This window comes from Amblyomma maculatum, chromosome 1 (assembly GCF_055883805.1).
Source record: "Amblyomma maculatum isolate TAMU_Amacu chromosome 1, ASM5588380v1, whole genome shotgun sequence".
In the NCBI taxonomy this organism is placed as follows: Eukaryota; Metazoa; Arthropoda; class Arachnida; order Ixodida; family Ixodidae; genus Amblyomma; species Amblyomma maculatum.
In genome coordinates, this window is record NC_139344.1 from 155,315,823 (window position 1) to 155,332,998 (window position 17,176).

At 44.2% G+C, this 17,176-nt stretch overlaps 1 protein-coding gene across 6 annotated transcripts in view; it reads left to right on the top strand.

The window, feature by feature from the left end:
* The window catches only part of LOC146204687 (influenza virus NS1A-binding protein homolog), a 63,897-nt gene extending 52,496 nt beyond the window's left edge, over positions 1 to 11,401 (top strand). For all 6 annotated transcript variants that reach the window (XM_084589396.1, XM_084589397.1, XM_084589400.1 and 3 more), the window contains 3 exons: positions 6,595 to 6,720; positions 7,644 to 7,817; positions 9,309 to 11,401. In XM_084589396.1, the coding sequence (XP_084445522.1) occupies positions 6,595 to 6,720; positions 7,644 to 7,817; positions 9,309 to 9,637 (629 nt within the window). In that variant the 3' untranslated portion in view covers positions 9,638 to 11,401. The remainder of the gene's footprint in view (positions 1 to 6,594; positions 6,721 to 7,643; positions 7,818 to 9,308) is intronic.
* Positions 11,402 to 17,176: the final 5,775 nt, after the last annotated feature.

Below are 17,176 nucleotides of genomic sequence, written 5' to 3' on the forward strand. Positions count from 1 at the left end.
GAAGTGTTTATTGCAGTGTTTTTCCTTGAGAGAACAATATGCACTCTTTGGATGCCTTCAGCGGACATCCAAGGAGTGGGATTTTGGGGGCCTTTTATATCAATCGGTATTGTTTTACATGGCCAAGGCCCTTGAAAGTAAACTCATGCATTCTGTCTTCTGCGCTTGCATGCAAAAGTTGTGGCAGAGATTCTGCAGTCAGTTGGCGATGTGCCACAGATTAGTTTATCACCATAGCGCAAAGAGAAAAGAAGTTTTAGCTGTCATGATAATAATGAAGTGTGTCAGTTTAGGAAAACTAAAATTTCAAAAATCATGAGGATGTACTAACCATTCGTGCTTAGATAACTTTTATGTAGTTCATTGTGCAGAATAAAACAAATTGCGGGCTCTTTACGACATTCTTGTAAAAATCTGAGCGCTTTATAAATGAACTTCATTTTTTCTGTTGTGATTGCATGTCTCATATTTTTTTTTTCTTACTGAATAATTAGGAATCCAGAAAGTACCTTGTCATCTTCCCAACAAAATTTTACTTCAGAAACCACCTCTAAAGCAGCCTTTAGCGGAATAATTTTGATATGGTAGTTTTCCTGACTAAAGTGCTCTTGCAAAAAGTTCAAACTGAGAAAAATGAGTTCAAAGATTTAAGAGCACTAATCAAGTTTAGAGCCTAAATTAATATATCAAAGTGGCCTGGCTGGTGCATACTTTACTACTCTGTGGCAATTGCTTCAAGTTGCATTTTTGTTATTAGCTAACAGCTGTCCAGTGCCCTTGTCTGCGCTCGTGAAATTCTTTGCTTGGTTGTTGCCGGGCGTGCATCTTCGTCTAGGCTCCTTATTCTATCTCCAGCTTGTCAAGTACTTTTGTTAGCCAGGCTCTGAGTGATGCAAGATTAGTGTTTAAGGGTTACGTGCTTCATTTTAGTAAAGAAAAAAAAAAAAAAAAAAACCTTCCACCTTCCATTTCGGTTTATCAAACAAATGTTGCCACGGCACAAAATTTGCCTTTTGTTTTTTTTCTTTAGCTACCTGCTGCACCCTCGATAGCAGGTCTTTTTTTTTTTTTTTTTTTTTTGCTATAAAATGCGAAAATTAAGCATCCTAACTTGGCGATACAATCTGCGTTCAGCTTCTTGCCCACTATGCGGCTGTATCCTTAAATCAGCGTTCATAGATGCTTTCAGTGGCGAGTGCACCCCATCCTGCAAAAATATTAATTTTAATTTTTCCACGACACAGGTGATAACCAAACTTGGTTTACAATTTTATTTAATACATGAATAATCCAAGCATCAAAATATAAAAACAAAACTTTTTTTTTTTTGGAGGGAGGGGGTGAAAATTATTTCAGCCCCGCATCCCTCTTAAGGGCATCAATCGAGAGGACAGCAAAAAAAAACGGAAAATACTAAAACCTGGCTATTGCAGATCAATTTTTTTTTCCCCATTTATCTGACTTGTAAGCAAAATATTCCATGACTGGATAATATATTGTTACGTGGAAGATTTACAGTCCCAAAGCTGTCCGCACAACTAATGTTGATGAGGGCACCGATTTCACACCGCTCAGCGTCGTCGTCTTCTCTGAGTCTGTTGCACTTCTTCGTCCTCATCACGAACAGCAAATACAGCTAAGTAACACTACCCCCCCCCCCCCCCCTTCAGACACATACATGATGGTCGTCAGACACATACATGACCGGCATGTCTGTGAGGGTACGGTTTAGATGTTCCGTGAGGCCGTTGGTCTGGGGGTGATATGCGGTGGTGAATTTGTGGCGGACGGAGCACGAACGGAGCATTTCGTCAACCACTCGCAACAGGAAACAGCAGCCACGGTCAGTTAGTAGTTCACGAGGAGCACCATGATGAAGAATTACGTTTTCTAGAAGGAAGTCAGCGACGTCTGTGGCGCAGCTGGTCGGGATGGCCCGGGTAATAGCGTACCGAGTAGCGTAATCGGTGGCGACGGCGATCCATTTGTTTCCCGAGGTGGAAACTGGAAAGGGGCCAAGGAGGTCAACACCTATACGGGAAAACGGGTCAGTTGGTATGAGTATCGGCTGCATATGACCTGAAGGCAAAATTGTGGGCTTCTTCCGACGCTGACACAGTTCACATGCGGCAATGTACTGCTGGACAGAGCGGTAGAGCCCCGGCCAGTAGAAACGTCGGCGCAGGCTGTCGTATGTGCGAGAGACACCCAAGTGGCCAGCCGTGGGAGCATCATGGAACTGTTCAAGGATGGTGGAACGCAGGTGTTTGGGAACGACAAGCAAAAGGTCTGTGCCATCTGGTCGCATATTACGTCGGTATAGGGTGTTGTCATGGAGCACAAATAAGGCGAGGGATGGGTCTGGGCGGTCGGAGGTAAGATGGAGGTAAGACGTGATGAGGATGAAGAAGTGCAACAGACTCTGAGAAGAAGACGCTGAGCGGTGTAAAATCGGTGCCCTCATCAATATGTTTCTTTACTGTCTGCAATCATAGAAATATGCGTCATGATGGTATTAGAACCTGCTCTTTCCGTCGTGGTGGCTCAGTGGCTTCGTTTCAATGCCGCCAAACCGCAAGGCGCCTGTGTACTCAGCGATGTGGGCGTGCGCTAAGGAACTCCTCGTGGTCGAAATTATTCCGAAGCTCTCCCCTTCGGCATCCCTTCGATCCTGAACTGTTTCACGAATAGGGCTCTCGTAAAACAATCTTGGATCCAGCTAGTTCTTGCGGGCTGGGGCCTGTAAGGCAGTGTATTTTTCAGAAATACTGATGTGGGGCTAATGAAACATTGTTTTATGATAAAAATACATTCTTCGAGACGTAAAAAAAAGTGAGTAATCTCAAAACGTGCACATTTTCTCTTCGAATGTATCAGTGCAGCCGACGCGACGTGCCCATTTCGGCTGCACACCTTACCGCGCCTCTACCATTATAGCGCCGTCACGTGGCATCGGCGCACTGTGGGGTCAAGCTTCAGCAGCCGGTTTTCACGTCTCTTTATTCTAGCCACCCTAATGTTGCCTCACAATCAGTTTTTCAGGGGCATTGAATCTTCTCAAGAGAATGCAGTTTTTTTTTTAGAGATTATTATTCCAATATCTGTCTTAATCCTTTCATAAAGCAGTTTTTTTTTTGTTGCTTTTACGCCTTTTTTTTTTTTTTTTTTTTTTTTTTTTTCAGTTGGTACCCGCCACACATTTTGCTTGCATCCGCACCCATCCGCAACTAAGGCCATCGCCACTTCAAACAACCCTATACATGTTGTTCTGTAGAGTCACAACTGTTAATCCTGCGCCGTTCAGGGTGGTGTTATGATTTTTCGTTCCACATGTCATAAATCTGCTAATAAAGATGCAGGCTTGTTCATGGCAGGGATTGGAACCAGTAACATGCATTCCTCAAATTGTATGCCTTCAAAAACCGAGGCTACAGCAATTACGGCTCCCAGAAGCCTCCTGAAACATGGCAGTCGAATGGGTAAACGCACACTTCGAATATAACACTAGCAGAAAGAACTTTCATACATGTCCCAACTGTCCCTCTAGATTATTTCACCCTTGGGACTATTATGCCTTCTCATTCATACACGTAAGTGGTCTTAGTGTCTGTGCCAATTCCTAATTTATTTATCTTGGATGCATTATTGGAGCACATAGCTTTTCGCCTGTGTGCAGCAGAGTAGATAAGTCAACGACGGGCTGCATGCAGCAAACGCACCGGCATCCGGCAATACATTGAGGTACAACACGTTACGCCAGCGGTCACCGAAACAGGAACAGGCCTCCCCAAACCTGAATTGCACGTAACAGCTGTTCCTGTGCACATTGTGCGTGCTTTTGCAGGTATGATGATGATCAAAATTCGCCATTCCCGAAATAAAATTCTATCACATATTTTTAGATTCGCTTTTATTTCATGCCATCTGGTGACTGTGATTCGACGTGTGCATCGGATGCTATTGGGGCATCACTATTTTTATTTTGTTTTGGGATGGCATCACATTGTTCTAATGCATACGCACAACACACTCTGCTAACAGCTGGTCACGTGTGGTTTCACTGCACTGCAAGCTTCGCCGCAATGCTTCACTGTGCAGCTGTGTGGTGCAGCTTCCTTAAAACCCAACAGCGCCGTTTTATGTGAAGGCATCAATACTGCTGAGTAGCTCTGCGAAAGGCCATGGAGGCTCTTATGGTTTTAGAGCAATCCTTGAACCTTCCTGACTGTGCACAGAGCAAAGTGCTTGCTGAAACAGGGAAAAATTACTTTTTTCACCTACATTGTTATGCAACTTGTATTACAGCGCGAACCACAAGAAGGGACGACGACAGACAGAGTAAAAAGAGCGCTGACTTCCAACTGTTTATTATTCTGATATGCCACGCATTTATACACATTTGAAGCTTCAGCAGGAAAGAGCAGGAAAAGCAAAATCAACTGTAATACAAGTTAGATATGAACCAACTAGCCCGCCAAGCAACCGTTTTGTTATGCAAGCTGTTTGTGGCAATTTTTTGGAGTACATTTGATGAATGGAACTGCAGATTGGAGGCCAAATCATATAAAAGTTAATGCAGCTGTAAACAGAAAAATACGCTTAGTAGCATTTAACACCGCTAGCCTGCTCCAAAATAGCCTATAAATTGCTCGAAACATGCTCCGAAATCGAAATTCTGCTATGCCAAAGCTGTTCTGAAATAAGACTTGCTGCTTCCATGCCTGCTCCAATATGCTAGAGCCTGCTTTCACCCCTGATGTCAAGGCCAGCTCTGTGCAGGTCTTGAAACCTGGTGCTATAATGCTAATAGCATGCAGATACAGTTCAGGACATACATACAATGGTCTCATGAGTTTTGCTCACGCATTGTCTATCATATTTTATTTCATTTACTTTTTAGACTAAAAAATAATGCTGTTTTGCATTTTCCAGTGTTCTCCAGTTTTGCTTGCTGAAACTTGTTCCGCCTGTCATTTTGGGGATCTCTTTTTGCAGGGCCACAACAGACATCACACGTCATGGCAATAGCCTCATCACTTCACTGTACTTGTTCAAGCGTAGCTTTAATCTGTGTGCTTTGTCTTTGTACATTGCTCTGTTTCCTGTGGAATTTTCGTGGGTGATGGTCTAAGGGTGTGTCGTGTAGTTCTCGCATTGTCTGTAAAAGTGTGTGTGTGTGTGAGCGTGTGTGTGTGTGTGCATGTCTTTGCATCTCAGTTGGAGGGCAGAAGAGTGCCAGCCAAGAGCAAACTTTTGGGCCCTGCGGGTCAGTGCAGTAAAAAGCACGTAATGCTCCGTTTCCGTTTTTGCTGTGCTTTCAGGTTGAATCAGCGAACGCCATCCACACTCCTAGTTCTGCCCCCCGGCGCAGCAAGAGAACACGAAAGTGTAAAACACAGCTGTGCAAACATTCTGCACGTCAAAACAGTGCAGTCAAAATAGAAGCAGTGCAGGTGAGGACTTGTGAAGCTGACGACGTGGGCATCCAGGGTACCAAGCAAAAAAGAAGCATGTAGGGACATCCAGCAAGTGGCGAGCATCGTTTTGCCTTCCCTAGGTCATTGGATTGCAGTTGCAGGCTTCTCTCCTGAGTCACTGTTCATCTGCCGCAAACAAGAGCCAAACTGCTATCCTTCAAGGCAGCAACTGCGACACCAGCTTCGGCCCTTCCTGTGCTCCCCTTATCTTGTCTACAGCCTTTCCTTTTTTCTTATCCAAGAGTTTGTAAGGAGGATCCCCCACTTTCCTTCAGGTTTTCTGCTCCCCACCGGGCTGTTTTTCTCCTTGCTTATTTTTTTTCTTTCTTTCTTTTTTTTTCATAATGAAAGTATGCAGAATTTGTTTCAGCTTAGCTGGAGACTAGGCTTCCTCCTTTTGTTGGGCAATACTGCTGTGCCCCTTAAGTGCCTACAGCCACTGCTTACATCCACCATACAAGGACATGGTGCAGCTGCTCACAGCATAGGGATGCTTTTAATGGTCTTGTTTTGCTGCCTGCTTATGTGCTGCTGATTGTGTTGCACATTCTGTTATCTGTACCCTCACACTCAAGTTAATCTGTTTTGTTGCCTTCCTTTGCAGATAATTTTTTTTATTTGTTGCACTTCTCTGCATGCTTTGCTTTGAAATATTTGCTAGCCATAGTGAACCTCCGTTTCACTGCTTTTATAATTCACTAGAATCTTTGCAGTTGGCTATTTAATGGCACCATGCACACAACCTTGAGTGCTTTCTCTGTTCTAGTGTGCATATGTCATGCACTCTGCTGAAATTATTTTGGTTTCTTTACTCGCCACGGTGTTCATCCATGGCTGGCCTTTATACTTTTTCTTTTTTTTTTTCTTTTGGAATGCCCAGGTATGCAGCCTGTATGTATAGGTTTATTGAGAGCATTCCCTATTTTCTCCTGCATGTTGCCAGCGGGAAAGCAGCGTTTCCAGGTGTGAATGAGGATGTGTGAGTGGGAAACCAGCAGCGATGGTCCCCAACAGTGAGCGTGATGGCAGGCGAGGTCATCTCGCTGCTTGCTTTGTTTGCACTGATTGTCAGTGCCAGAATCCCCATGAAGTGACTTAGCTACCCTCGTCTGTGCAGGTGTCTGTCACCTGGACAACAAGGTGTTTGTGGTGGGCGGCTGGAATGGCAAGCGTGGGCTGTCATGCTGTGACGTCTTCGACCCTCTCTCCAAAACCTGGAGCAGTGCAGCTCCAATGTTGCTTGGTGAGCTTCCATGCTTCGCTTTTTCAGAGGGCTATGTCATGGCAGGGAACATTCGACAGCAGCTTTCAAAGCCAGTTTGTTACTGCATATGCAACCAGCGAATAATGATCAATCATAATCATTTCTGATTTTCTCAGCAGCACTTGCCTTTCTGCATATGAAAAAAAAAAGCCAATAGTTTATAGTTTACCAAATTGTTATTTGCAAATTTAATATAAATTCTTATTTCCATTGATTTTCTCCTGAGTATTCAAAGAACCCCCATTGTAGAAGTTATGCTGGAAACCTCACTATAGAGCAAATCATAGCCCAGGTGTAGCTGCATATAAAAATTAATGAATTAGTATAACTAATCTATACTCATTTCAGTAGATTTCAGTTCAATTAATTTGGAGATAATGTTACAAAAGTTTTGTTTGGTTGATAGCACGCTAGTATTGTTCTCATAATGAGCTTAGGCACACCTATGGAACAAAACTTTGCTTTAATAATGCATATTACCCGAGTGATTCTTAGCTAACAAGATTAGTGATTAGGTGATATGTAGATAAAATACAGAGCAATGTCAAAGATATTCAGAACAGTGCAAAATACTGTACTTCTGTTTCAAGTGCAGTGGTGAGATCAGGTACCATTTACAGCATTCGAAGAAAAAAGAGCCTGTTTCAAATCCAGTCCTTTTTTTTTTTTTTTTTTTTTTCGGAAGTAATGACAGACAGGAAAGCTTCATCCTACTTGTGATGCAATATTTGAGATGGTTTTAAAAGACGTACATACATGTTCAGGACTGCTGTGTTAGGTCTACAGTATTTACTTTGAAGAGCTTTCCAGCCAAGACAGTGCCATATTTGGTGCACCCTTGACGCCTTTAGCATGTCTGGCAATCCCAGCAATTATTGCATTTATGCCTTGCATGTTTTCAGGCCGGTACCAGGCAGGAGTGTCCTGCTTGAACAGAGAAGTGTATGCTGTCGGCGGTTGCGACTCGTGGACATGTGTGGCCTCTGTGGAAAAGTACAACCCAATAACAAACACATGGATGGAGGTGGCACCCTTGCAGAATGCCAGGAGGGGCTGCGGAGTAGTGGAATACAATGGTATGAAGGATTTTTGTGCCCTTCTCTTTGGGGCAAAGGAGGGTTGTGTGTAGAGTACTGCTTCAAAGCTTGATTACTGCATGTTGGCCAGTTGCACATTTTTCAGTTAAAAGAGAGGGACTAGGTGGTATGTGAGCAGTATAGTCATGCTGTTTACTGAATAAGAGGAAATTTTCAACTTTTCCTGCACGATGAGGTAAAGGATTTCAGCAGTCGTCTTGACAGGTGTGTTGCTCTAACCTGCTGGGTGGCCCATTGGTTAGGGCGTTCAATTACTGAGCCAGAGTACTTGTGTTGAGCCTGGTCATGATGGCCATGCTTCAGTGGAGGTGTAGCGCTTAAAGCACCTATGCTCTATGATGTCAGTGCATATTAAAGATTCTCATATGGTCAAAATTAGTTGGCAGCCATCTACTGCAACATCTACTGTTGCCGCTTTTTGGTGGACATCCCCCAAATGGAATCTGCTGAGCTACTTTCGCCGGGCACTTGCGTAAGGCCAAACCACATGGCAGCGTTTCTTCGGCGCCGCGTCAGCGTCGTCATGAGCGTCGTCGCTCAGCGCGCGCTGCACGGAGAGGGCAACCAAACACATGACGGCGTACGAACTGGCGTCTGCAAGCCCAGGCATGGGGGAACCCTGAAAGATCGAACAATTGTCCCCTGTCCACTGCTAAAATCGTCTTATTCAACGACGAGGGGAGCTTACTGGTGAGAGTGGGGGAGGTAAGGGGCACAAGGTGTGGAGGGGAAATGCAAGGTGCCCGTGTGCTGTATGATGTCGGTGCACATTAAAACCCCGGGTGGCCGAAATTTCCAGAGCCCTTCACTGTGAAGTCTCTCATAACCTAACTTGCTTTGGGACGTTAAACCCCACAAACCAACAATCTACTGGAGCATCCTGCATATGCATAGCCTTAGTCGCTGGTTTACGTTAAACCCTTCATACCAATACCAGGTGTGTGTGTGGCTTTAAACCTGTATGGCTGTCGTACCAAAATGATGTCCCAGGCGAAAAAATTACCAGTGGCTTATAGTTTAATTATAACAATACTTCAGGCCTATTGAAGTGAAATGGCAGACTTGGCAAGTTGGTAGCACAACTTAACCAGCCTGCACAAGGTGAGACAGAAGTCAAGTGGATGGGACAGCGCTCTCTTTTGTTTTTCATTTGCATCTCGCATTGTGTTGACTCAGTTGCTATAGTAAAGAGTGCTTCATATCTTTGTTGTTTTTTTACCCTTCTTACTTTGTTTCCTCTCCGGTTTTACTTTCATGGAAGGAAGGGATAGGTATGCTAGAAAGGCACATTAATAACTGTACTGGTTTCTTCACTCAATGCGTTCTTTTAATGTCACCAAGGCCATTGGCTGTCCATATTAAAAGCTGGCTATTTAAAAAATTCTTAAAGTGCACCAGAGCCAATCATTTGCAAATTGATTGAAATGTGACCCCCTGCAGACTTGCTACAAACTGTTTCTTGGCATACAGGCAAGCTCTATGCTGTTGGCGGCCATGACGGAGTGCGCTCGCTGTGCAGCGTCGAGGTTTATGATGCACAGACCAACAGCTGGAGTCCTGGGCCTCCTCTCACCAGCTGCCGTGCCAACGTTGGCGTGGCGGTGGTAGCCGGCCGACTCTTTGCTGTAGGTGGCTTTAATGGCAAGGCCTTCCTCAACACAGTTGAGTTTCTGGATGGCCGCACCAACGAGTGGACCACTTTTGTGGCAAAGGCAGAGTCCCACCACCCAGTCACCAGCATTGTGGAGGATGAGGACAGGGACTCCTCACGTGAGGGCTCTGCTGAGGAGTGCCGTTAGCTGTCTTTGTCTAGCTGTCCTTTATTTCGTCACCCTGTATTTTTGTTGTGCTCCCTGTGGCTACTGCTCTTGACTTTTGTTCCATAAATCTGTCTGTATTGTATGTGCATACATCCATGTGCCAGCATTACACCATTCCATTTGCAATGTTCTTATGGCAATTGGAGGTGTGCTGTGTATGACGAAGCTTCTGCCCCAGGGATGGCGGCCATTGCCAGGTAATATATGATAATGATGTGAGCAACCGCAACCTTCCTTTGTTTCACAGAAACAGACTGATATGCGTGGCAACATTTATTTGAAGTATGATAAAGTCGTAGTTTTCAAAAAAGCAAACCGATTTTGAGCATATAGAATGTTGTACTCTTTGGTTGCCCAACGTACAGGCAGAAACAGGCATTCTTGAGACAAATTTTTGAATGGAGTAGTATATTGCTTATTCATTGACATAGTTAACTTCCTTGCCTAAAAGCTGTTTTGTTAACATTTCCAGCAGCTGCTGATATTAGCTCTAACTTCACTTTTGTATGGTAAGCAATCTAAACCTTACTGTACTTAGCTGGGGAAAATATTGAAAGCCCGGCAAAAAACTTCCACTCTGGTGACTTCAGTTACAAAAATGTATCAAATATAATATTCTTTGACTATAGCCCATGGGCAGAAGTGGATGCTAAGTGGTACATAGGTTTGGATGCCTACTGTTGTGAGACAACCCGTGTGACTTTAACCTGTATTTTACTGTCATTTCTAGGTGCAAAAACCTTCTGTATACAATTTCTCCAAATTGTCTGTTTGTGTGAATTGCTCAATACAGCTGCATTTCTGTTCACATACCTGAGCTGCTATATGCATCTAGCTGTGAATTCTTGTGATCAGATGTAATGTACATTGCAAAAAGTAGGCCTGTTAGATGTAAATAGACCTTTGCAATTCAGTTGTCAGGAAAGTTGCCTGACGTTGTTGCTTGGCAGTTCATTGTGTTGACTAATTTGACAAGACATAGAAAGATGGAAGTATTAAATATGTTAAAGTTGCAAGTGTGAGTACTGTTACAGCAAATCCTGAGCTGGGAACTCCCTTACTTGTGGTATTGATGCAAATGTCTGTTGTATGGGTCTCTTTTCCAAAGAAATTGTCTGGAAGGCATTGATGTGGACCACATTATATTCTCAGTGAATGCTGCATTATTTTATCTACCTTTTTCTCCATGGTTTTGTCAAAATGGGTACTTTTTGCACCTGGTAGCATAGGCAGCCAGTCTCCTTGCCATTGCTGTTGGGCACATCATTCCCGTCCTCAAAAGATGAACAATCAGGATCAATGCGACCTGACCATCTGTTGTCCATACCCTACAGTACTCACTGCCTTTTGACCTAAGGCCTTGTGCCTGAATGCTGTGAGAGTGCATTTTACTGCACTGTAAAACTTGGTACATTTTCTTATGTAATGTGTACAACATGAATTGGCTGGTGGATGCCAAAACTTGCCCAAGCATCGCCAATGTTTTCAGCCTTGGGCATTTCATAAGTCCTGGCAAGGAAGTGCGACAGCCTGGTTTCTACAATGCACTTTACTGTTTGTTATTTCTTGCCTGCTTAAAAGGCATGAGAATGAAGTGTAATGACCATTTTGTACTCTCGGGGATCATTGTTAAAGGGAACAGAGTATTTGTTTCTTTTAGAATATGTATTGGCATATTACGCAGACATGTTTCCCACACCGGCTAAATGGAAATGCATATATAAATAAAGTGTACATATGTAATTGCTGTGTGTGTCTTATTTGAATTTGGCATGCAATATTAACCCTGTGAGTTAATGAAGCCCTTTTGGTTTCTGCTTTAACTGCATAATTATAAACCAGTTCCTTAATCCACCCACTATAATCTGCCTTAATCCACAAATTTTTTAATCGTACAACCCACTTGGTGTGTCAAGTGAAACGTTTTGTTGCAGACCGACTTTGGCTGGTCAGGCCAACCAATAGGTTTCTGAGGTCCGCCTACCTTTTGGGAGGCTCCTTGGCACATTTTCAAATTTAATGCCACCATGTGACCTTGACGTCACAACGCAAGGTATTTGCCTCAACAACAGTTTAAACATTATCAGATTAAAACATTGGCTAAACTAGGCAATGGCCTATACCCCTCCGCTCTGTATGAAAAAGCCAAACACACCTGCTTGGCTTCTATTGGAGCCAACTGCTTCAGCCAGAGGGGAACTAATCCCATTACTGGACACCTGCTAAGCAGAGTGTTCCTTCTGCTACTTTCTTAACATACTATGTCGATACTGTGCCCTGCACCACAGCCTATGCCTGTTAGTATTCACTCCTGTATTCACTCCTTTATGTGAAAGTAATTGGGAGCAGTTTAAGTATTGCTGAACTAATACAAGCATTAGCTTAGCTTTACATGGTTCTGGAGTTATTTCTTTGACCCACTCTGCACGCTTCCTATCTCTTAGTGTTACCTCTACAATTTTTCCTTCCATAGCCCTCTGCGTTGTCCTCAACTTAAGTAGAACCCTCTTGGTTAGCCTCCACGTTTCAGCCCCATAGGTGAGTACAGGTAAGATGCAACTGTTGTATACTTTCCTCTTGAGCGATACCGGTGAGCTGCTAGTCATAATCTGCGAGTGCTTGCCAAATGCGCTCCATCCCAATCTTATTATTTTCTTTTCATGGTCCGGATCTGCGGTTACTACCTGTCCTAAGTAGACATATTCGCCTACTACTTCCAGTGCTTCGCTACCTAACGTAAACTGCTGTTCCTTCCCGAGGCTGTTGAACATTACCTTAGTCTTCTGCATATTGGTTTTCAAGCCTACCTTTCTACTTTTCCTGTCTAGGTTATCAATCATTCTTTGCAGTTCATCTTCCGAGTTACTTAGCAAGGCAATGTCATCAGCAAATCGCAAATTACTGAGCATCATTTAGCATTTGTTTTGGGGTTCTATTTGCCAAGGCCTTTTCAATGGTACTATATGACTGGTCATAGTGTAAATTTTTATAATTGCAGTTACCAAATTAACAGTAATTAATACCTCGTGTAATCATACTCAATATGAGCTATTAAACAATAAATGGTTTGTCCTATAGTAAACAGTTCAAATTTTTGATCACAACTAATAAAGGTAATTAAGACCTGCAGTTTAGTGCAGGTAAAAGCGCAGGAATGCGAGCAGACAAAAGAGGAGCTCTCGCTTCCGCGAAAACGATTTGCGCCTGTGGCGGTGGGTGCTGCACCTGCCCATTCGTGGCTTGTAATTGGTCCCCTCCTGCGAATCATTTCCGGCGTCGACGCTGAGATCTGGCACTGCCAGATACCTGCGTCTTTCAGCGTCGCCTCGCTTCAAGGGCCAGAATTCCAAGGCGCCGAAGAAACGCTGCCATGTGGTTCGGCCTTAACTCGCCTGGGTGATGAAGGGATATAGACAAAGCTAGGAGCGCGGGACAGCGATGCCCGCGGCATCAACCACCTGATGGCAATCGTTTCAGCGATAGCATCCCTCGTGAGCCCGGCGCAACGCCGACCCGCTTTCGACAGCAGAAGCAGACGCAGTGCACCGAAGCTCCGGGCCAGGATGATGAAGGATGAAATACCCAGCACCTCCACGAAATGTGTGCGGCAAGCTGGTGAACAGAGGAGAAAGAGAACCGAGAAAGCTTTAATGAATTTTGGCCTCTGCCCGCGCCACTGCCCGCTTCTTCCTCGTTCGTAACAGTATCATTACTTACCCAGACAACACACCAACTCCCAGGGACGTCCCGTTTAAATCCCTACCTCCCACATCCTAACAGGGTAATCCGCAGGACGACCCTGCGAGCTCCCTTCTGGGCTATGTTCGGACCTCCAAAGAAGGATCTTCGTGGGACGTCCCATTTACTTGTCCTTTTATAAGACCACGCTTATATATTCCAGAGCAGTTGTAAGGGATCATGCACCCTGTCGCACGAAAGTGAGTGAACAAGAACCACACAAATTCACTTGAAATGTCAAAAACAAAAGGCATCATCACTATAGAAATTGGCGCCGTCCCTGCTACGATACTCAACAGTTGCTAAATAAATTTCAGTTGCGCTTTTCCAAGAGTCTATGTTGGGTGGTTGCCACTGATTGTACACTGTGGCTTTTCAGGAGCATATGAACAGCGAATGTAAGCTCATAAGTACATTAGCTGATGCATGAGAATTGGTTCCTTTGGAAAATATATAAAAGGCGGTGACGAAATATGCGACCTTACATGCAGCCTACCATTATATGAGAGGTAATGTTCAATATGAATCATGTTCGCAAAAAGACGTGGAGCCCAACTAGCACATGGTGCCCAACTTTTCCAAAGAACACAGACCAGCTCTAACTAATGGCTTTATTTTTATTGTCGACAAAGAAATGAAGTGGCTCAATTAACAGAATGTGGCATGGGACCTTGTTGTACTGCTAACAAAATATATAGTACTATCCAAGGGATTATTTTATATAGCTTTGCACATATGCAGTGTCTTTCACATATCAGGACACCCTTGTTGTGGAGTATATATAGAAGTGCTTGAGACATGTGGTAATCTCAAAATTGTGACTCCTCTGTTATTTGCTAAATGTGAGTATGCACATAAGTTCTGTGTGTGTAATTTCTCAAGGACCGCAAAGTTTCCGCTGTGTGTTTATTATGCATAGAGCGATACCCAGTATATAGGCAAACGCAGAAAACGTGTATAGTACAGGTTGGAGCATGCAGTGTTAAACGCCCCCGAGTATTGCTTTGCACATGGGCGTTCATCAAGTGAAATGTTTTTTAGCCAAATATTATTCTATATGTTTTGAATCGTTAGTTCAACACAAAATAATTATAACAAATTTAAGAATGGTCACCTACAGCATAGTGGTCTTTTCCATTGGAATTCAACTCTGCCTCCAATTCTTCCCAAATCATTCCTGCCCTAACTGTCCCAATACAAATTAAAGATGGCAACTTGTCTGCTCATAACACCAACATGAGCTGAGATTCATATAATTGCATGCTTCTTACGAGGCCTCTGCGACAGGGCCTAGAATAACAAGCAGAGGAAAATCTCCTAAACAAAGTCCCAATAAGCTCCTAAAGTACCCCAAACATGTCCCACCTCGGTATTGTTTGGGACGTCCTGAGGAAGTCACTTCTTGTTTCATTTGGGATGTTTTCGGGATTTTTGTGGGACTTTCCGGACTTCCCTAGGACATCCGAATCTCCCATAATCGGAATCCCTGGGTTGTCCCTTGGACGTATGTGTGTTTGGGTAGCGCGGTAGAAGTAGGCGGTATGATACTTGGAGAGGATACTGTGGTAAACCATCAAAAGAGATGAAAGAATTGATTGCGAAACGCCAATGTCATCACAAATATAAACCAGATTGTAAAAGATAGCCTAGAAGTTCTACACTATACACTAACCAAACTAGTCAGGACAATGACGAGACCGGCAGTTCTGAAAAGCGCCAGCTTTCCGCCAGTAACGAAGAGCGAGGTTAAGACAGCTTTAGAACTATGAAAAGGACAAAAAGCAGCTGTGCCCAACAACAAACGGGCCCGTTTTGAAGAACGTTTATTTCGCTGTTGGACAATAATAAGTTCATACGACTGCTACGAATAATTTTAGGAGGAATTATACATTAAAAAAATATTCAAATCATGCTCTCAATTTTCAGATCTGTGAATTCCCTCAGGTCAGATAGGGTTATGCTGATAAAATTTGAATTGATACAAAATGAACTAAAAGTAAAAAAAAAATCAATATGAACAGGTCACAATAATCTAGGAAAAAGCGAACGCAAAAACATCGCCAATACTGCTTGCCATCTCATTGATTCAATAAAAGATGCTATTAATTTTAAGCTTCAATGTGTGGGGTCAACCAACACATCATTGAACGCATCAAAGCTTTTCACCGGCTTTCTATAATTCGTCTACAGGAAAGGAAAGGCGCAGTATCTAGCTGTCGCTCGCTGAATCCCGCTATCATTCTCACTGTAGACAAGGGGAATTATGAAGAGCGTTTCACGATTCGGGGCGTGGCGCTGTGGTAAGGCGCTGGAGTGGTGATCCAAAGGATGGAGGTTCGATTCCCAGGTCGAAAAAGAGGCTTATTAATTTATATCTGAAGTATTAATTCAACAGTGATTGGGAATGAGACTTCTGGTTGATCGCTTCGAATTTGGAAGCTCTCGCGCATGCGCGCAATGGGCTGCGCACACTCGCTAACTCGGCCCTGACCCGCGTTGTCTAGAGATTTCACTAGTTTCTCTCACATGCGGGAGTAGAGGCCGCAGCTTATATGACAGCAACCTTCTCGCAGCATGACATTGTTATGTATTCATAATCAATAGAAGTGGCGCAACCACCGCATGAGCCAGTAAATATATGTGTTTATTAATATGAATATTTTCGTTCTTTCACTGGTTTTACCACCTTTGAAAACTTGCGGAAATGTTACATTCTTTTAACCTTGAAGGGGCAACATTGGCACCTAGCGCATGCCTGATCCTCCCTTGATACGTTCCTCCAGGAGAAACTTTTTGTCCTTTCCTGAGAGCTGACCCATATACTTGAACACAAGTTCCTCCTTGCGGAAGTTGACCTGCACCACACAGTTCGGTGCTGCGTTCCTGACTGTGCTGCCCCGATCGGAAATGTGCCTGGCGACCTCCTTCAGAAGAACCGCCGGCGAGTGTTCCGACTCTGGGAAACCGATATCTATGAAGAGGAAGCGCAGTCCATCCAAGCACTCTGCACGCTGGCGATCATTCTTGGATGACAATCCCTGCATGAGGTAGCTAAACACATTGTATCCTGGGAAGACCTTGTATATACGCCGGAAGATGTGATGCACTCTCTTCCGCAAGGTGACCTTGGGATTGCCGGCCTTGAGGATGAGATATGACAAGAATTGGAAGACGCTTCGATGTCGTACACTCGGTAGTCCGCGTCAGAGAGTGCTGGGAAGAGTGATTGCAAATACACCCAGCGCACTCAGCAGCAAATTCGGGTTGGTGTCGAAGAAGCGTAGTGTGAGCCACTTGAGCACCAGGTCAAAGTTTGCAGAGGTAGCTTGCACGCCTGCGGGGCTGCTGAGAAGCTCGAGATGCGTGTTGATAGACGATGTGCATCTTTGAGTCCGCACTGAAGCAGTTGGCCACAAGTGACGGGGCCTATTTGGCAGCCACCGCCTGCACCTTCAGCTGCTGGTATAATTCCTCGCGTGGGGAACTTAAGTCCCACTTGAACAGCTTCAGAATCTTCTCGTACGCTATTCGCTGTTCCTTTAGGTTATTGGCAGACAGCAGGGGAGTTATATTTACTTTCTCCTCCTTTAGGGACGACTTGCTGCAGCTTCCAGGTTTGACAAACATCTTTCTGCTTGAACTGCTCTTTAGCAGACACCTTCCGCGGCTGCCATCGATAGCTCCCTCATTTTCACCAGGAGGCGTTGCATCCGCATGGATGTTTGGTGGCGGTGGAGGTGCCGGTTGATTTTACTCCTGTGCAGCAACAGTTGAGGCTGC